Below are 21,576 nucleotides of genomic sequence, written 5' to 3'. Positions count from 1 at the left end.
TGTTACTCCCAAGACATGGTGTATCAGTTCCTTCTGGATACATGTCTGGAATCAAGGTCAGCACAGTCAGACAAATACCACAAATAGCATTTATTGCAATACCAACAAACAAAAGAGAATAAACAGGATAAAATACCTAAACACAGCACAAGAGAGAACAAAAAGAATAAAATAATTAAAACTTAATAAAAGGATACTTAAGAACGCAAAACAGTTGATGTTTCAGGGTTTACTCACTATCCCTGATGCTCATTGGAGCAGACAGGCCAGGACTACCAGGATGGGCAGTAGCTGGATGGCCCCCATGCTTAGTGGGCATCTCCACGGAACCAACATGGGCTCGGTGGGAGGATGGGTGTTGCTCAGCTGCCCCACTCCTGGTGTCCTTATTGATCAGCCATCCATTATACTACGTGGGGCCAGGACGCAGTATAAGGTGATGCCCGGGGGGGCAGCCAAACACCGCCTGTTAATTACATAAGTGGCAACAGTCTGCGCATGTTGCCTGTCAGGGAGTGGCTGTATTACCCCTGCCTGCATTATCTTCCTCCCCTCATTACCTCTCTCACTCTCCTGTACAACCTTCACCCTTGTGTTTCCAGGGTGTCTGTATCTATCTTGTGGCCTGCAGCCAAGTCAGAGAGGAACATAGCCTTGATAATAGAGCACATCTAGTGCCAGACGGTTACTTTGTACTCTATGTGGTTTCTCAGCATGTTACAACTACTTCCTCACCGTTCCCTGCTCTATTGATCATCTCAATTAAAAGTACTCTCTTTACTTTCATGTTTTTCCCATAATTTATCATGCAGCAATGCCAGACAGACCAAAATCAGGTAGCTGGGGGCTGTGGCAGCTCGCTGCACTCTGCTGGACTTTCTGCATCTCCTTTGTTGACTCCACGTGTATTTGTGCATTCTATGAGGGTGGCAGTTCTCCGCAAAGCAATTCAGAAAGTCCCTTCAGTTTGATTTGTTTCCAAACAGGAAATCAGAAAACCAGGGAAAAACCCCCCAAAATCCCAGCATGCCTCACACCCCTTCCCAACATGCTGCTCCCCACACGCAGCCTTGGTTCTTCCTCAGCTGCCAATCTCACTTTAGGGTTACCCCCAGGGGAGCTGCAGCTCAGGGAGCACAGGCTGACGGCACCCAGCTGGGGTACAACACTGGCTCTGCAGAGGAAACAGCATGTCCAGGGCTCCCAGGACACTCCGAGTTGCTCCAACACTGCTCCCACCACTCTGTGAGCTGAGGTTCCAGTGGCCCCCACCATGCTCTGCCTAAGCCAGAGCTGAGACTGGATATCTCAAATCCTGCATGAGGAGTCAGAAAGCAAATGGGAGAGAAAAAAAAAAAGATGACTTTGGGGTATTGGTCCACAGTGAGTAATTAGTGCCATTTTTAGCCTTGCTGACAACAAGCTCAGAGGCACCACACTGTAGTCCTGGGACAGAGAACTTGATACCCCTGTGTTATCCCCTCCTGCATCCTGGCAATCCACCCACCACCAGGCTCAGTCCAGTGCTGCTCTACCTGCTCCAGGATTCCAAGTGCCAGAGAGGCCACTGGTTTGCACACAGGCCCCCCCATCCTGCTGATCCCACTCCTCCTCCCTGCTCGCTGCCAGCATCCAGACCTCCCTGCATCCCCAAACACAGAGCCCCTTCCCCAGGACAGCCCACTGCCCTCAGATCCCCAAAAAAGAGGGGCAGAAGAGCTCCCTTCTCTGTTCATTTTCCCAGCAGCTTTGTACCCTGTGTGCAACAAGACTAAAAGTCTCTAAACAGAATCACTTTTTAAATAAAATTCTTACCACAGCTGGCTACATGATTACAGAAATACCTGTACTGTCAATCCAGATCAAATACTTTCACAACAGAAAATATCCCTTTCAGTAGCACAATTGGATACACCTTCAGAAAAAGCAGAACTGCCACCAACTCCCAAGAGCCTGTGGGAAGAAGGAAGCCCTCCTTGTGACACCCAATACAGCAGACATGGAAAAAGGAGGGAAAAAAACCCAAGGTTCTAGTGGAAAAAAAGCAGGACAACAGAAATACATCATGACTTAAAAATCTCTCTCCTTTCACTGGTAGCAAACAGTGCAACTTACTGTTTGTTTGCTTTTTCCATAGATCTTCCAGCCAGCACAAAGTGTCTCTCTGCTCCTACATCCCTCCCAACCAGGCCTTCCTTCCCCTGCTCCAGCATCACACCTGCACAGCCCCGGGGCCCCCAGAGCTCAGAGGGCTGGAACATCCAGCACAGGCCAGCAGCCTCTTCTCTCAGCAGCTCCAGGGCCACCCTGCACTAACACACAGCCCTGTGCCACCTTGAGCACTGACTCCCCTGCCTCGTGACATGCTGAACGAGCAAGGGCTGTGTGTTCGGAGATGAGATACTTCAACACTCCAAGCGCCATGAGCCATTTCACCAAAAGGCACCTGGAGTTCTCAAAAACACACCGTGTCAAAGCTCCCCTTGGCACACGTGGCTTCACTGCATGGGGGACTTGCAAACCCTTTTTCCCAAAGGCCCAAAAATGCAGCTCACTCCAGAACCAAACAGTTTTGTGAGGCTAGAAGGAGGCAGAAGCCCCAAGTCACACAGCGAGTCAGGTCACACAGGTGTCCTGGGCTAGAATGGCTCCAAATTCCATCAGTCCCTGTCCCTCAGACACCACTTTGTTCTGTCCTACTCTACAATAACACAGATTTATGTGCTTAAGATCCACCCCTAAGAACTGTCACACCAAGATCTTTGAATATTCCCAATTCAATGCTAATACTTTTTAACCTCCTTGATTTCTTTCTGTACTACAATATCAAGACAAATTATTTACCTGCCCTAGAAACTTATGAGCAGAGAGCAGGGTTTAAACAAGCCCCAGGATCTGAGGTGCCCTGGCTGCCCAAAAAACCCAACTTTGCACTCAGGAATAAGCAAGAGGCGGAAGGGTCCTCAGGAAACCCTCTCACAGCCACAGAAACCACACCAGTGACTGGGGCAGCACCAGAGGCACCTGTTCCAGGGGAGCAGGATTGGAAATAGAAGGAACAGAAAGCAAAAGAATCACGAGCTCCTTTTAAAGATGGAAAAACCATAATAATGATAAATTATTTCCAATTTTCCTCTCTCAAAGAAAATAAAACAGAACCCTGGGCTCAAGGCCCTTCGGTTTCTTTTCTGTTCTTACCTTTAAAGACCATGCAAGGCAACCATGCCACGCACCCATCGCTCAACACCTTCACAATAAGAAGAAACAAGCCAAAAATTAAAGTACTCACGGACCCAAAGGTAACATCTTACCTGCCACATTGAGTGCTGATCCACCCTCCTGATCTGCTGCTCCAGCTTCCTCTGAGTCTGCTGGATATCTTGGCCACCTGCCTCTGAGCAAACCCAGGATTAATATGGTCACCCAGATGCTCACTGATAACTTCAACTTTGCAAAGTCCTCATGTCCCCTCAGGAAATCCAGTGTTCAACTACAGCCCACATTAGGACACCTTAGAACAACCACCCAAATTCAAGGCCCTGCTATGCAGCTCCCATCATCCTCACAAACCCTGCTCTCGGGACTGCACTCACACTGCCCACGGCTGCTCCAAGTGCATCTTAACCACCTAAGGGTACCAAACATGTGTTAATGGGAGACTGTTCTAGCTACTCCACCTGCTCCCTCCAGCCTGCACAGCAGGGCAGAACAGCTCCAGGCCAAACAAATGCACACCAGAGAGATTACACTACAAACATGCGGAGTGATGATGAGAGAAAGCTCTCAGGGAGAAGAGGAACTGCAAGAACCGAAACCCTGTTGAGCAGTGTGACCTACGTATTAGTGAGCTGAGAATGCTCTGAGGAAGCCTCCCAACAGGCTCAAAGAAAAGGACCTTGCACAAGAAGAGGCTATCAATGCCACTGTACCAGTTCGTTTTAGACAGATGTCCAGAATCAAGATAAGCACAGTCATAAAACACCACAAATAGCATTGTTTGCAAGATCAACTAGCAAAAGACAATAAACAGGATAAAATGCCTAACACCTAATACAAAAGACAATAAAAAGAATAAAATACTTAAAACTTAATAAAAGAACACAGAATACAAAACAGTTGATGTTTCAGGTCTTACTTCCTATCCCTGATGCTCACTGGAACAGACAGGCCAGGACTACCAGGATGGGCAGCAGCTGGATGGCCCCCATGCTTAGCGGGCGTCCCCACGGAGCCAACGTGGGCTCGGTGAGAGGATGGATGTCGCTCAACTGCCCCACTCCTGGTGTCCTTATTGGTCAGCCATCCATTATACTACGTGGGGCCAGGACGCAGTATAAGGTGATGCCCGGGGGGCAGCCAAACACCGCCTGTTAATTACATAAGTGGCAACAGTCTGCGCATGCTCACCTGTTGCAGAGTGGTCATATGACCCCGCCCACATTTTCTTCCTCCCATCATTAGCTCCCTCACCCCCCTGTACAACCCTAACCATTGGGTTTCCAGGGTATTTGTATCTATCTTGAGGCCTGCAGCCAACTTGGAGAGGAACACAGCCTTGATAATACAGAACATCTTGTGCTATACAGTCACGTCATACCATACTTTACCTGGTTTCTCAGCATGTTTTAACTACTTTCTCACCCTTCTATGCTCTATTGATCATCTAAATGAAAAGTACTTCATTTATATTTATGATTTTCTGTAACTTAGCAGGCAGCAAGGCCAGACATCCACCAAAATAATAGTATTTTACTACACTCTAATACAAGCTGAAAAAGGACTGCACAAGAATGCTACATTTGGGATGCAGGAAGAGAAGGGTGCAAAGAACAAGTCCTCCTCCTTTCAGACACATGGCACAAGTGCACAGCTGATGGATGACACGGCCTAAAATTGGGCTGTTAAAGACACTGACTGCAAAATTCCAAGATGGAATTCTGATACACGTGCAAGCTTGCAAGGCAAGGAAATGACAAAATCTGCAACTGTACCGAGGAGACCTTTGAAATGCCAGGTAGTGTGAGAAAAATCTCGGCTTGAAGAATTTTTAGAGAGACGAGATGAAGGAGCAAAGCAAAATAGGGTTTAATGGCCAAACTGCACACACAGGGTGCCTCGCCACAGCGAAGTCGCCGGGGAGCACACCGGGGAGGGGGAGGTCACACCCATTTATTTCCTTCATGCCACGCCCTCTTCCCTCCCCTCCAGGGGTCCATCCCTCCGTAGTCTATGTATGGTCCCGTGCACGCTGATTCGAGGTTACTCCATCACTTCACTTCTTCACTGCCTTCTTTGGGCAATTTCTTGCTGCGTCATCAACGCTGATTGGCCCATCCAGTCGCCCTATCAGGCCCTACCACCGTCCGCAGGCCCTGACAACAGCCCCCCTTGCTGAGGCTGCTGCCTCACAGACTGCCCGCCAAAATCGCCTGTCTAACCTGCATGTGGAGAAATCCCCCCCTTAAAGGGCCATTCCGCTTTTCCAAAAAGCAATTAACACAGAACCTTTTAATTCAACTGTTCAAATCAACCAAAACTCCTTCCTTCCACACCACCCACAACGAACCCTCTCTTTTTATTTCTCATAAATCCCCCCTTTTTCTTTTCATCCTTGGGTTCGTTGTGGGTCTCGGAGTATTAAACTTCATTTTCACACTTCTGCCTCTCATCTTCCCACACTTTGTCTCAGCTCTTTTCTTTCCTTTTGGTTGACCAGTCTCTGCCTTCAGGATTTCCGGACCCGGGATTCCGCTGAGCTTTCGGCCATCGTGGCCACCTGTGTGCTTTGAACAAACTGATAGAATTAATCTCATAAACTAAGGGATCAAATAGGGGAGATATATTAATCCCGTACTAACACAGAGAACAATAATTCCAACCTTTTCCACCAGGCTGTCCTATACCTGGTTTTGTCTTTTGTTTCTTCTGCTTCACTGTTCTGGTAAATGAACCAGCAGAACTGTTCTTCATTCTGTGGACATTCCAATTTGGGCTCGTCTCCAGGTATAGGCTCCAGATTTCCAGCCATCCTATATTGAACATTCCCTCCTCACACCCAGCCTTCAAGTGTTGATCATAACAAGACCGGCTTATATAGGGGTGTGGGATTTAAAGGTTTTCACTACCCCGCCTTTATAATAATAACACCGGTGACATTTTCCTATGATCCCTCGGAAGATTCCAGCTAATAACACTGATGATACTAAGAGTTTCAAAGGAGGTCTGGTATGACATTCCCTTCCGCCTACCATGGCTATCGGGTTGCCTCCAACACCAGGTTCGGGTATCTTCTTGCGGCAAGGGGAAGAGGTCAATCCTGTCTTGCCCTCCCTCCTCGTGGCCAAATTAAGTATGTTTTCCAGGGTAGTGGATACCTTTTTACATTTGCTTCGCAATCTTTCCACACTGCTATTCAGCCGAGATCTCTTGTCTCACTCCTTTGCTTTATCACCTGTCAACTACAGAATTCTGGTTAGTCTTCAGTTTTATTCACTCTGGGGTTTACCGGACCTTTGACTCTAGTATGATGAGTCCATCCCTTCTCCTTGGTCCTTATTGCTTTTTCAGTTGTTAACAATACCTCATAGGGACCCTCCCACCTGGGCTTCAAAGGTTTTTTCTCTCATGCTTTTATCAATACCCAGTCACCTGGTTTCACTCTGTGCACCTTACCCTCCACTCGCACAGTCTGAGGCAACAGACCTTGTTCCCGTAACTTTTCCAGTCTGGTTGATATCACCTGGACATATTCTTTCAAATACTTTTCTCCAAGTTCTAAGCTGGGCGTTCTCATCTGTCCCTGCACCAGAGGGTATGGCATACCGAAGAGCATCTCATACGGAGAGATGCCGAGGTCTTTTCGAGGCGCAGTTCTAATCCTGAATAATGCCAAAGGGAGGCATTTTACCCAAGGTAACCCAGTTTCCATTCAGTTTAGTCAGGGTATTTTTCAGTGTTTGATTCATTCTTTCTACTTTCCCAGAGCTCTGAGGGTGCCAGGGAGTGTGATGTTCCCATCTAGTTCCCAGAGCTTCACATAAGGCTCTCAATGACTTGGCTATGAAGTGAGGTCCTTGATCAGAATCCACAATCTCCGGTGGCCCAAAGTGTGGAACTATTTGTTCCACCAATATCTTTGCAACCGTTTTAGCATCCGCTTTCACTGTGGGATAGACCTCTACCCAACGGGTCAAATGGTCCACAATAACCAGTAGATGCTTCCACCTCTGTTGTGGGGGCAGGTCTGTGAAATCTACCTGAACGCTTTGGAAGGGCCTCAGTGCCAACCCTCTTCCACCTTTCTGACTACTCCTTTGAACTTGCCTGTTAACTTTTTGGCACACTAAACATCCCACAAGTACTTGTTATTTGTATATATTCCCGGGCATATAAATTCCCTCAGGAATGTATCTACTAAGGCCTGTACTCCCCAGTGTGTTCTGTTGTGCATGGTTTTCACCACCTCCCGGGCCACGGCACTCGACAACACCAACTGGCCATCCTGCAATCTCCGTTCCCCTTCTGGGTTACACTCAGCCCCCATTTTCTTTAATATCTCCTCCTCCTTCTGGGAGAATACCTGACGAGGAACTTGGTTTAGATATGCAACCAGAGCCTTTATGGGCACCTCTGATACCTCCTTATTGGTCGCCGCTCCCTTTGCCCTTCTGTCAGCCTCCTCATTTCCCCTTCCGATCCACGTTTTTCTGCCTTGATGGCCCCTTATGTGGACCATTCTTCAGGACGGTGTATTTCTTCTAGCAACATTTCCAACAGCTCCCGATGAGCCACCTCTTTCCCTTGGGATGTAACCATTCCCCTCTCCTTCCAGATTTTCCCAAATACATGAACTACACCCCAAGCATACTTGGAATCTGTGTATATGGTTCCTACCCCTTCACCAACAGCTTGGATGGCATTTATCAATGCATAGATTTCACATGCCTGGGCTGACCAGGCTTTGGGCAACTTTTGTTGCAGCCCCTGACTCAGGTGGGTCTGGAGGACCACCTTACAAGTTTCGTTTTCACTTTAAAAGGACGTGTTTCCAGCCTCAACCAATTGGAGTCAGACCACCGCACCTGGGGCGGGGTCACTTGAGGTCATATATACCTGTGTTTTTGAATAAACTTGGGATTTGCTTTACATCACATTGGTGTGTGCAGTCTCCTCTAGAGCGTGGTCGACAACAAATGGTGACCCCGACGTGTCTCAGAACATGAAACCCACCTGCACGCCTGCCTAGAACTTTAAGAAGTGGCCCCTGAGAGCTGCTATGCCCCAGGTTTTTTTTGGGTGCTTTGTGGAGAAGCCTCTGAGAGCTTCTGGCTCCTGTAAACTTGGGAGTTTTTTGTAGTGGCCCTGAGAGCTGCTGGAAGAACGTGGACTGAAGGAACCACGACCTTCGAACCGGTGAGTTAAAGAAACATGGGAAATTCCAACTCGACTAAAACGAACTTATTGCTTGATAAATTTGAGAAACTAGCTCGTGTTACAAAAACAAACATTGAAAGACAAGCATTACAGGAATTTTTGGATTGGTGCTTCAGTCGAGGGCACCTAACAGATGCCAATTCCACGCTTTCCATAAAATTATGGGACAATATTGGGGCAGATTTGTGGAATTTAGTGCAAACTGCACCCGAAGAATTTCTGCTGCACATTTCGTCATATGCAGCTATAAGGAAAATGCTGTTAGAGGTAGAACGAGCCCGTAAAAACCTCGATCTACCGGAGAGAAGGGAAAAAAAGTCAGCTTCTACATAGCAGTTTTTCCCCTGAACATCCTTCTGCACCGCCGTGGGCACCGCCGCTCGCAGAAACGCCGCCGCGGTACCCATACACGGCACCGCCCGCTCCCGCTCCGGAAAACCCGGCAAGACCACAGCAACCATGGAATCAAAGCTTTTCCACGCCGTTTGTCGCCGCAAAAAGCCAAGAAGTCGTCTTTGCACTGCCTTACAACTACCAAGAAACAGCCTATGCACAGCAAATGAGACCACCGGCTGCCGCTGTAGAAGCAGCCGGACCTCAGCAGCAACCTTGGAACCCCACGAGACACGCCGCAGAAAACCAAACCGTGAGCGAGTTTTATTTAAATCCTAACTCCGAGAAGGCGCGATGGGGAATGCCCTCAGCCGAGAGAGACATGTGGAGGGGGGGACAAACCCCGTGGAGTTTCTCTCCCCCTGTCCATCCACCTTCGGCGCCGGCACCACCGCCGCTTCCGCCAATGCCCTGCGGGTACCTAGGGGCTGGGGTCGCCCCGCCGCCGCGCTCCCCGCCGCCCCGCGGGTACACCGGAGTCGCTCCGTTGCGGCAGGAGACTGTTGAGGCAGACATTCCAAAAGGGCTACAGCCGCCCACCATAACCGCGTGGCCAGGAAAACAAAGAGACCACGTGATGGCAAAGCCCGCAAAATCAAACAAAGGAACGGCGCGCCCTTACCACAAGGCGCCAGGATCACCCAACCCCCCTCCCTACTGCCTGCCAATCACAGTGCATGCGCCAGGCATGGGTCCGCCGCATCCCACAGGGGCCGGGGGCGGATCAGTTCCTGCGCCACCCCCACCACCTCCTGCGTGGATCGACTACGTCATGGAGAGGGGAGAGACTCCTCCCCAGCGGAGCGGAGCCACCGGAGCTCCCCCCGAGCGTTTCCTTCACTGTGCGCCATTCACAGCGCCAGCGTCAGCGCCGGTCGCGCAGGACACAAGCTCTGCAGCACCAGCAGGCACCCTCTCCCCGATAGCCGCGCGCTGCCCGCAGCTGCCAGCACCGGCACTGGAACCCCCTGCGCTGGCAACCTGGTACCTGCAGCCTCCATCACCGACAACCACACCCACCAGCTGTATCCCAGAATGGAGAGCAACACACAAAGAAGCCTCTGTTTGGGACATGCTGGGGGGAGCGGGGAATCACGATGTAGTAAAAAAGGGATTTGAAAGATCCAAAAATGCTGCTTTAGCTGTTCTAACCTTCCTAGAACAGGGAAGCCTCTGGTAACTCAAAAAACCATTTCAGAAGCCTTCACAGCTATGGTGAAGCCAGATGAAAAGCATCTAGCCACCATAATTCAAAGGGTAGTTAAATCCAGAGAGTATCTAAGTGTATCTCTTGCATTTGTAACTTGTCTTGTTGCTGTTACTAATCAAAATGTATGGATAATGCTTTCTCAACAGGCAAATCTAAAAAATTTCTGCTCAGATAACATGGTTAAAGGAGGAGAACCAAACAAAGTGTGCCTTATAGGAATACCTTATCATAACATCAAAGATTTCATTCCTTTTGGTATTGAGGAAGCAAAAGTGTCCTGCAGTGGTACTGGAGAAACCATAGCAGACATCATATGGCAATTAAATACTTCCTTAGAGAGAGATCCGCAAAAGCTAAGGTTAGTAGGAGCTCTCCCTGGAAATGAGTCATGTGTTAAATTTCACCCTGTGCATTCTAGTGTATCTAAATGGTCGAACAAAGACTGGTCACAGCAATATTTTCCTGCGGGAAACACAGATGTCACTCCTCATAATAAGAGTTACACCAATAGCAGTTGGTGTTGGAATGTTATTGGTTCACAAAATACAAGTTACCCCAAAACAAGATTGGTTCACACAAAAGGTAACCAGAGAAGAGCGTTGCCTCCTGGATATTTCTTAATTTGTGGTAATAGAGCATGGCCTGGAATACCTGCCCAGGTAAAAAGTGGACCTTGTTACTTAGGCCAGCTGACCAAATTTACACAATCACTACAAGAGCATGTTAAATGGTCTAGTCCTCAAGCTGAGGAAAACACCATAGAACATTGGAGTGATACAAGAAATTTGCTAGCAGCAGTTTTTTCCCCAGTTGGTGCAAACAAAGCATTACGTTTAGTGCAAATGCTTAACTACTGGGTGCAGGAGCAACTAAACATCATTGCCAAAATGCTTAATGATTTCTCAACAGATGCTGATAGGATAGAACAAGCAGTATTACAAAACAGAGAAGCCCTGAGATTCTTGTTGATGATTCATGGTTACCAATGTGATGAGTTTAAAGGGATATGTTCCACAGAATTAAGCAAACACTCCAAAAAAGCACAAGCAGTGAAAAATAATCCTGACAAGCTAACAGCTAACATTTCTCCTTTAAAGAAATGGGTTCATTCCCTAAGCCTAATAACCTGGCAAGAAGCAGCACTGATTCAAGGAGTATTGATCCTATTTGTTATTATGATTTGTTTGATTGCTCTTATTTGCAGGACTAGTCGTTAACTGTCCAATCAAACAAGAACAGTCCAGTTCAAGTTGGCATGTTGTTAAGCCTGTATTTTGAAATTCTGTTAACTTTCAGTTAAAGTGCAGTTTTGAGCTTATTGCACTGCCAAGTTGCCCAGCAGGCTGCAGGGGTAAGGATACCTGCCCCACCAAGCTGCTGAACATTTTCTAGAGAGCGTAAGATCATCAGTACTTACTCTCTTTCAGTGTTGGTTATGTTTAGCCTTTGTGAATTTTCTCTGTGAATTCACACTTGTTTACTGCTTACCAAGAGTGTATAAGGACTAAAAATCAAAACTTGATTCTCAAACCTCTGTGATGGCCACACAGAAGTTCTGAGAATGAGCCTTGAACTATAGCATAAGGAGATTTAGTTCAGCTGGACTGAACTTGCTTCTTTGCTAAGTTAAGTCACTCTGCACTCTTGGACACTTTGCACAAAGTTCAATAAAAATTTTGTAGTTTGTTTACAGTGGTCTGTGCGGTGACGACTGCACAAAAAGACCACAATTTCACGCGTGAAAGAAAAGTTTCTTGTTTTGCACTAGTTGTAAGTTTGCAAATTCCAAACATACATGTCTTAGTCATGTATTGGTTTGTGTTAGTTTACAAAGGTTACTGTACCTCCTTCCAAAAGGTCTATTTTGAAAAGAGAGGGGGAGGTAGGGATGTGTAACCTGCAAATACCCTGTTAAGTCTTGAATTAGCAAAATTTAAGATTTTCAAAATGTTATTTCTCAATTTTCAAAATTTTCAGCCTTTCTGTTCAAGTTGTAATATGCATGATGCGTATTATGTTGTTTGCATTTTTGCTTTGTTCTTTGAAACAAAAGGGGGAGATGTTGCAGCCCCTGACTCAGGTGGGTCTGGAGGACCACCTTACAAGTTTCGTTTTCACCTTAAAAGGACATGTTTCCAGCCTCAACCAATTGGAGTCAGACCACCGCACCTGGGGCGGGGTCACTTGAGGTCATATATACCTGTGTTTTTGAATAAACTTGGGATTTGCTTTACATCACATTGGTGTGTGCAGTCTCCTCTAGAGCGTGGTCGGCAACAAACTTTCCTGTTTCCACCACCTCCAAACTGTCCTCATCTATTACAGCATAACCATTCTTTCGTTCTCCTTCAATTACCTGAGCTGATCCATCAACAAATAGGTGTTTCCCTTCACCAATAGGCTCCTCCAATAAATCTTCCCTAATTTTGGTCTGATACTCTATCAGCTCTAGGCAGTCATGTTCCAACTGCTCCATTTCCCTGTCACTCTCCCCATATAGGAATTGTGAGGGATTGACAACACTGCTGCTTACCAGCTGCAAGTCATCCTTTTCTATCAGGATGGCCTCATATTTTAATGTTCTTGTATTGGTCATCCATGTCCCTGCCTTCTGGTTCAGAATAGCCCTCACATTATGAGGGGTGTGGACGATTGTCTTTGCCCCAAATGTCAATTTCCTGGTTTCCTTCACCAGTTCAGCAACTGCTGCCACTGCCTGTACACAAACCGGCCACCCCTTTACCACCGGATCTAGGATTTTAGACAAATAGGCCACTGGTCTCCTAGACCCTCCGTGATCTTGCGTCACGATCCCCTTCGCAACTCCACCATTCACATTCATGAACAGATCAAAAACTTTGTCCAAATTTGGCAAGGCCAGCATGGGCGCCTTTAGGAGACCTCTTTTCAGCTCCTCGAACTGTTTCTCCTCTTCTGCTGTAAAGATTATTTCTTCTGTCTCTCCTACATCCTCTGCCAATTTGTCATACATAAATCTAGCCTGTTCACTAAAATTTTCTATCCACATCCGACAGAACCCGATTAACCCCAGAAACTTCCGAACCTCTTGTTTGTTCCTAGGAATTGTGATAGCCAAGATCCCTTGCAACCTTTCCGGACACAACCTCTTTCCCTCTTCCGTCAGTATGTGCCCCAAATATTTAACTTCTTTCTGTACAAACTGAAGCTTTTTTCTTGATGCCTTCAACATTTTTTCAGCCAGATAATTCAGCAGCCTAACAGTTTCTTTCTTCACAATTTCTTCACTTTTTCCTATCAACAGCAAGTCATCTGCATATTGTATCACTACCACCCCGTGCTCCACCTGGAACCCTACTAGGACCTCCTCCAGAGCCTACCCAAAAAAATTGGGCGCCTCAGAAAATCCCTGAGGAAGAACTGTCCACCGGTACTGCTGCTTCCTTCCAGTTTCCGGACACTCCCACTCGAAAGCAAAGATATCTCGAGACCCCTCTTCAAGTGGGCAAGTCCAAAAAGCATCTTTAAGATCCAACACTGAAAACCACCTACTGCCAGCAGGAATTTTCCCCAGCAGTGTGTAGGGGTTGGGTACCACCGGGTGTCTGGTCTTAACCACTTTATTGACTTCTCTCAAGTCCTGCACAAGCTGATATGTTCCATCAGCTTTCCATACCGGTAGTATCGGGGTATTATACGGAGATATGCATGGCTCTATTAGTTTATCTTCCAAGAGTCCCTGAATAACAGGACTCGAGCCCTTCCATCCGTCAAGAGGTATCGGATACTGTCGGATTTTTACTGGCCTTTGCGTATACAAACTCACTCTAATAGGATTAATATCCATTTTCCCTCTTACTCCCGACTCGGCCTAAATCCTAGGGTCTATTCTCAAGTTTTCTTCTAGCATGAATAACTTTACTGCTACTCCTTCTCCCTCTGGAATAACTCCAACTCCTAACAGTCCCATTAAATCTCGCCCCAACAAATTAACTCCAGCGTTAGAGACCACTAATAGATTCCCTATCACCTGTTTTCCATTTCCTCTAATTTCAACTTCTTCTAACAATGGTACTTCAAACCTTTCCCCCTTTGCCCCGGTTACCCACACACTCTCATTGGATAACTTCAAATTTTTAGGTATCTTCAAAACACAAGAGCGCTGCGCACCTGTATCTACCAAGAACAAAATTTCTTCTTTTTGGGGCCTAACCTTCAAATTTATCAAGGGCTCCTGTGGTGTTCCTGCCCCTATTATATAGAGCCCCTGATCCCCCTAATCATCAATCTCATCCTGGACCTGGTAGACCATGGATTCTGTCCTCATCTTAGGACAGTTTTTCTTAATATGATTTTTCTCTCTGCAAAAGAAGCACTGGCCTTTTGCCTTCAGCCGTCCAACCTCTTCATCTGTTACTCTCCTATTCCTCCTGTCTTCTCCTCCCTTCTTCTCAAAGCCCATAGACCTTTTTCTCTCAATCTCATCTTCAAGTACATCCTTACCCATAGCCCCTTCCTGTTTATTCACCTCACGTACTACAGCCATCATAACTCGAGCCTTATTCTTGTACCTTTCTTCATCACGCCTCACATACACCTTCTGCGCTTCCTTCATTAACTCACTTAACTCTTTCTCGTGCCAGTTCTCTATTTTCTCCAGCTTCCTTCTTATGTCAGGCCACAACCGCATCACGAAGATCATTTTTAACACCTCCTGACCAGCTGCTGAATCCATTTCCAACCCTGAATACTTTTGCATACTAGCTTTCAACCTGTTCAACCATTCAGTTTGTCCATCCTTACTTTGTCGCTCCTCAAGTGCCTTTGACATGTTACTGAATTTCGGCACCGCCTCCTTTATCCCCCTTATTATACATACCCTATAATCCGACATGTGCCGCCTCCCTTCAACTGTATTCTGGTCCCATTGGGGGCGAGCTAAAGGCATCTCGTGTTCGTCCCTCTGATCTTGCACACCACCAGGGTGCTCCCTGTCCCATACTTTGACACCAACCTGCCTAATCATCTCTCTTTCTTCTCCTGTAAACAGGATGGTCAATATAGACCGCATCTCTTCCCATGTATACATGTTAGGCCCTAAGAACTGATCCAGATCCTCAGCCAATCCCACAGGATCTTCCAGCAGTTTTTTCATCATTTGTTTAAACTCCCGTACCTCTGAGCTAGTCAGGGGTGCATTTACAAATCTGATTTCCCCTTGGGCTCCTTGCATGGGGACCTCCCTTAAGGGATACAGTTCTGAGTCCTGTTCTCTCTCTCGTTCCCGTCTAGTTACACTCTGTGTTCTTGGGGGTCTTGGAGCTTCTTCCTCCAAATCCTGTCCCTCCTCCACTCCAGGGTTATATGGTGGAGGATTAAACAAATTCCCATTCTCCATATATTCCAAGGGGTCCCATCCGGTCCCCTTCTTCTTGGTTCCTGTCCCCTTCTCTCCTTCATGGTCTCCCTTTTCCACTCGTACCGCAAATATTCCAACACTTTTAATCCAGCATTCTGCATATTTAATCTCTTCAGCCCCTCAAGCACACTTCTTATGCACATAGTTATTCAAAGCCGGACACAGCCAAAACTCAAAGGACCCATAGGGAGGCCATCTAATCCCATCTCTTCCGATGGGATATTTTGTCCATTCCACAGCACAATATTCTACCATCTTTGTCTTATCCAAATCCCTCGTCCACTGAGTCCTATACCAAGCCTCCAACATTCGTCCCAGTGGACTGTCTGAGGGGATATTGTCTATAGTCATATCCTCTTCCCATTCCTCCTCTGAATTCTTACTTTGGAAGGAACCCATCTTACTTATTCACACCACAACTTGTAAGTTGGCAAGGTTTATATCCCCCTCAACGTGGGACCTGACAGAGGCACTACCCCTCTCCGTCAAAGGCTTGGCAAGAGTTTCCCCTCTCACCACGGGACTCAGTTATCCTCCCCCTTCTTGGGGGAGCTCAGTCTCGTTTATCGATGGCGCGGCCTGTCCGCTACCGCCAAAGGGTATTGTCTCCCCCCCTCTGGGGCCTATCAGTGGCGCACCACCGGGCAAGTATCTCCCCCTTGCCAGGGCCCAATGGGGTACTAATAGGGTACAACCCCCCCCCCACTCCCCCGCCTAGGGTTCGGCACGGCCCTCCGGTATCTGCCCACCGGCTCTGGGCACGCCTCAGCTGCTCAAATCACCGCCCCCTGCGACGGCACAGCCTCTCGTTGCCACCCTGTCAGCGACCATGCCCCCAAACTCCTCCCTTGGCACCACCTCTCTCGGTAACTGAGCAACCAAACTCCTCCTCCAGCACCGCCTCTCTCGGTAACTGAGCAACCAAACTCCTCCTCCGGCACCACCTCTTGGTAACTGAGCAACCAAACTCCTCCTCCAGCACCGCCTCTCTCGGTAACTGAGCAACCAAACTCCTCCTCCGGCACCACCTCTCTCGGTAACTGAGCAACCAAACTCCTCCTCCAGCACCGCCTCTCTCCCTCGCTGAGCAACCAAACTCCTCGTCCAGCAGTTTTCCCCGAACCACTCGCACAGCACCTTTTCGCGCCGCTCCCAAATCCCTCCATTAGTGGCGTGAATTGCCTCTATCAAGGCCACACCCTTTCCCCTCTCGGGTCCTCAGGCACCCTGCTGAGAGTCTTTACAGTTCTAAAACAGCTCCGAAGGGCCCCCTCCCATCTCCCTCCTCCCGTGAGGAGTCTCACTCAAACCACCCCACTGGAGTCGCTTTGCCCCTTCGCTAACCGATCCCGTCACACTCCCTCTTATTCCCTCCCCGCCTTCTCTCCCCAGTAGGGCTCGGGGATTGTCATCTTTGCCTCACCAAATAACTCCAGAAGGTGGTGTTTCTATCCCTTGTTGCCCGCGGGTTCCCCTATGGCTGAATCAAGTCTTCTTTTACCCTTTTGCTTTGACTCGTCTGTCTCGGGTCCTCCGTCGCTCCCCTCCTGGGAGAGGACCTGGGTCCTCGGACTGCCAAAATCAGCGGGGCGCGCCTTCCGGGGGTTCACCAAATCCCCACCCAGGACGGCGGACTTTGGATCCCGGACGAGCCCCCAAAATTGTAAGAAAAATCTCGGCTTGAAGAATTTTTAGAGAGATGAGTTGAAGGAGCAAAGCAAAATAGGGTTTAATGGCCAAACTGCGCACACAGGGTGCCTCGCCACAGCGAAGTCGCCGGGGAACACCCGGGGGAGGGGGTGGTCACACCCATTTATTTCCTTCACGCCACGTCTTCTTCCCTCCCCTCCAGGAGTTCATCCCTCCATAGTCCATGTATGGTCCCGTGCACGCTGATTCGAGGTTACTCCATCACTTCACTTCTTCACTGCCTTCTAATGGAGGGAGGCGGGTTTGTGACCTGCAGAGACGACTTCACAGAAGTTAGCAGCAACAGGCAACTTTATTCATCCTCTCACAAAACTCTTATACACTTCAAAAGCTGAATCCCTCCGCAGCTCTGCCACCTTGGCACTGATAATTGGTTAACAATGCTGTTTACATGACAATGCCTGCTCTAATTGGCTGATTACACACATCTGTTGAGAGGGTGGCAGGAGCTGCTGACCTCATTAACTAGTCCTTGAAGCTACAACACGCTAAGTACAGAAAGAAGTTCAATACACAACTCACACTTTAGATCTAAGAGCATATAAAATCCCAACAGCCTTCTTTGGGCAATTTCTTGCTGCGTCATCAATGTTGATTGGCCCATCCAGTCGCCCCATCAGGCCCTACCACCGTCTGCAGGCCCTGACAGCGGCCCCCCTTGCTGAGGCTGCTGCCTCACAGACTGCCCGCTAAATTCACCTGTCTAACCTGCATGTGGAGAAATCCCCCCCTTAAAGGGCCATTCCGCTTTTCCTAAAAGCAATTAACACAGAACCTTTTAATTCAACTGTTCAAATCAACCAAAACTCCGTCCTTCCACACCTCCCACAACAAACCCTCTCTTTTTATTTCTCACACACATGAGGGACAGGATGTGCCTTCCCCGGGCTGGGGGTCAGGGCTTGGCCTTTCTGCTGCCTCCAACCAAGCCAGGCTTTGCTCAGCACCTGAGCTGCTGCCCAGAGCCTTTGCCTTCCTGCAGTCGTGTCCTCCAGGGATCTGCTGGGGCGAGTCCCTGGGGAGGCTTTGCCAGGATTGGCCCTTAGGGGGCTACTTAAAGCGTCAGGGGCTGCAGGTTTTTCAAGGTGCTTTGGGTTTTGGTTTTGACTTGGAATTTGTGAGATGTTTGTACGGTCTTGACCTCCAATTATCTCCTGAGGGTCGCAGGACTGGGAGGGAGCAGGGCCAGGACAGCTGAGCCCACTGGCCCAAGGAATGTTCCCTCTGATGCAGGGCCGTGCTCAGGGTGTTAATGGGGGGTTGGTCAGGAAGGGCTGATCTGTGTCTGGGCTGGGCATGGCATTGGGCACTGAGTGGTGAGCAGTGCAGCAATGGTGTTGTGCACCTCATGTGCTTCTTGTGGGGTTTGTTTGTTATAGTTCCAGCTTTTATTACTGCTATTGTTGTCATGGGTAGCAGCAGTGTGTTCACTGATGGTAACACTGAACACTCACCAGATCATTTTCCCTGTTTCCTGCTGTAGCCCCTGCAGTTACAGGGCTCTGTTTGCTGGTTCACACGCAGATTTGGAGCTCCTGGAGAATAAGCAAAGAAGGAGCCTCTATAGAGTCTATTCCTTGGCATGTTCTTGAGAGTGACTTTGCAAAAAGCCCTAAGACTGCATGTCTTGAGCTAAGGAGAAGCCCTTTCCTGATGGAGCTGCTGTTGTGGGGCCCAGCTGTGTCCCAGCAGTGCGCATGGCCTGTCCCTGCCTGTGAGCCCAGGATGGACATGTAGCAGATCTGTGTCCCAGCTGGCAGAGGACCAAGGCCTTAGTCCAGCCCAGGGGCTCTGCAGGAGAGTGTACAAGTGGAAAGAGACAGTTCAGCAAAGGCCCAGTGCTGGTGCTCCCTGGCAGTGCTGCTGTGCTGGGACTCTTTTGCCCCTCTCTGCACACATGGAACTGCCCAGTAGGTACCTGAAAGTCTCAAATCAAAAACCCTAACCAGCTAGGCAGGGCTATTGCAAGAAAGTTTGTTTAAAAATAGATAGCACAATTACTCAAGTACAGATTTAAAAGAGCAAAATTAATGAAAATAAAAAAATTAATTAGATAAGAGGATGAATAAAATAATTTAATTGAGCGCAACATTCTGACAAAAAGAACCCACTGAGCACCAAGACAAATCTGGGAATGCAAGGTGAGCCTGTCATGAGTTTTATTATAAACACTCTACAGAAGAAAACTTGCTACTGAAAAGCATCCAGTCATCATTTTCCTCAGGGCATCCTTGAGCTCCTGGTTCCTCAGGCTGTAGATGAGGGGGTTCAGTGCTGGAGGCACCACCGCGTATAGAACTGACACTACCAGATCCAAGGATGGGGAAGAGAGGGAGGGAGACTTCAGGTAGGCAAAAAATGCAGTGCTGAGAAACAGGGAGACCACGGCCAGGTGAGGGAGGCACGTGGAAAAGGCTTTGTGCCGTCCCTGCTCAGAGGGGATCCTCAGCACAGCCCTGAAGATCTGCACATCGGAGGAAACTATGAAAATGAAACAACCAAATCCTAAACAGACAATAACCACAATAAAGGCAACTTCCCTGAGACAGCAGTGTGAGCAGGAGAGCTTGAGGATCTGGGGGATCTCACAGAAGAACTGGCCCAGGGCATTGCCCTGGCACAGGGGCAGGGAAAATGTATTGGCCGTGTGCAGCAGAGCATTGAGAAAGCCACTGGCCCAGGCAGCTGCTGCCATGTGGGCACAAGCTCTGCTGCCCAGGAGGGTCCCATAGTGCAGGGGTTTGCAGATGGCAACGTAGAGGTCGTAGCACATGATGGTGAGGAGATAAAACTCTGCTGAAATGAAAAAGGAAAAGAAAAAGACCTGTGCAGCACATCCCATGTAGGAGATGGTTGTGGTGTCCCAGAGGGAGTTGTGCATGGCTTTGGGGACAGTGGTGCAGATGCAGCCCAGGTCTGTGAGGGACAGGTTGAGCAGGAAGAAATGCATGGGGGTGTGCAGGTGGTGGTCGCAGGCTACAGCGCTGATGATGAGGCCGTTGCCCAGGAGGGCAGCCAGGGAGATGCCCAGGAAGAGACAGAAGTGCAGGAGCTGCAGCTGCCGCGTGTCTGCCAATGGCAGGAGGAAGAACTGGCTGATGGAGCTGCTGTTGGACATTTGCTATTTTTTAGTAGAGGTTCTCTTTAGAAAAGGAAAATATAGGGAGTATTAAAGGCCAGAGTCTCTGACAAAGCCTGTCTGTTTTTAATTAAAATCAGCGTGTCAAATATTACAAAATGTGCTGCCAAGGATTCAATGTTCCTCTGCTGCAGTGGGATATGGAAATTTTTTATTACAGCTCTGACATTCAAAAGGGACATGAGATCGAACCCACCTTGAATGCAAAAGTTCCATCTCTGTACTGATGACTTAGACAAGACAATGGATGAAGGTTCTTTTCCACTGGAGGAGTCCTTATTTTCACGGCCCAGCACACAGTGCCCAGCAGAGCTGCAGGAAAGGGCCCCCAGAGTGACCTGAATGCCCCCTCTCCCAGGGGTGCCTGGGGGCACTTTCCCCCCTCTCTGCCTAGGACTCTGCTGCCTGGAGCTGTCCCTTCCAGCAGCTGCTTCCCTGTGCCCAGGGCTGGGCCCTGGCAGTGCTCCCACAGCCCATCCCAGCCCTGGGTGCTCACCTCTGCCCTGCAGAGCCCTCCCAGGACAGGGTACTGCCCAGGGGCAGCTCTGGCTGGGCAGGCTCTGATGACAATTTCAGAAATCGGTGAGGAGGTTAGAAAATGGGCACTGATGCTGCCTGTAAGACACAATGTGCTGATTTGTTATACTGCCTGGTTTGTTCACCTCTGAATGTCAGAGAACTAGAATTCCAGTGTCTTCCCCATAAATGAGAAATTAATTTCTACTTTTCATTGGCCATGAAATAAACAAAAGTACAAGGCTGAAAGAGCAGCATGATTCCCTCTGAGGCAGCCTCTGCCTTCCTGAGTTTGTTGAAAGTCTACTGTGAAATCTCCTCTTGTGCTTTGAAGCTGCAAGCAGCCCTGATTCAGGGAGCAGCATAATGACATAGGGACCCAACCCTCCAAGTCGTTGCTCCTTCTCCCCAGCCCTGTGAGCAGCTCCCCAGACCAGCTGAGAACTGACCCTGGCAGGCAGCAGAGTCCATGCCCCAGCACAGCACCCTGGGCTGCAGGACCCTGCTCTGCTCCACAGCCCTGGGCACCCCTGGCTCCACCTCCCGGCTCCACAACTATTCCAAAGGGCCCCCCAACAGCCCCCTCCTCACACATCCCATCAGCTGGGGCTGGGCCAGCTTTAGGAGATGCCTCCAGGAGCTGCCCCTGCATTGCCCTGCACCCACAGACTCACCGTGTCCAGCACTGCAAAGATTTCTCCTCCATGAGCTCTCAGTCATCCTCCCAGTGCTGAGCCCCTTTAAGCTCTGTCTGTGCCCTGCTGGTGTCCCTGAGCT

General features: G+C 48.7%; 1 protein-coding gene across 1 annotated transcript; it reads right to left on the bottom strand.

The window, feature by feature from the left end:
• Window positions 1-19,317: 19,317 nt before the first annotated feature.
• Window positions 19,318-20,262, bottom strand: LOC139674705 (olfactory receptor 14J1-like). Its single transcript, XM_071561310.1, has one exon. It carries the CDS (start codon window positions 20,260-20,262, stop codon window positions 19,318-19,320), a length of 945 nt encoding a protein of 314 aa, XP_071417411.1.
• Window positions 20,263-21,576: the final 1,314 nt, after the last annotated feature.

The sequence above is a fragment of the Pithys albifrons genome, chromosome 7, assembly GCF_047495875.1.
Source record: "Pithys albifrons albifrons isolate INPA30051 chromosome 7, PitAlb_v1, whole genome shotgun sequence".
In the NCBI taxonomy this organism is placed as follows: domain Eukaryota; kingdom Metazoa; phylum Chordata; class Aves; order Passeriformes; family Thamnophilidae; genus Pithys; species Pithys albifrons.
The sequence above is the reverse complement of the archived record's forward strand: the minus strand, read 5'-3'. Positions and strand labels throughout refer to the sequence as shown.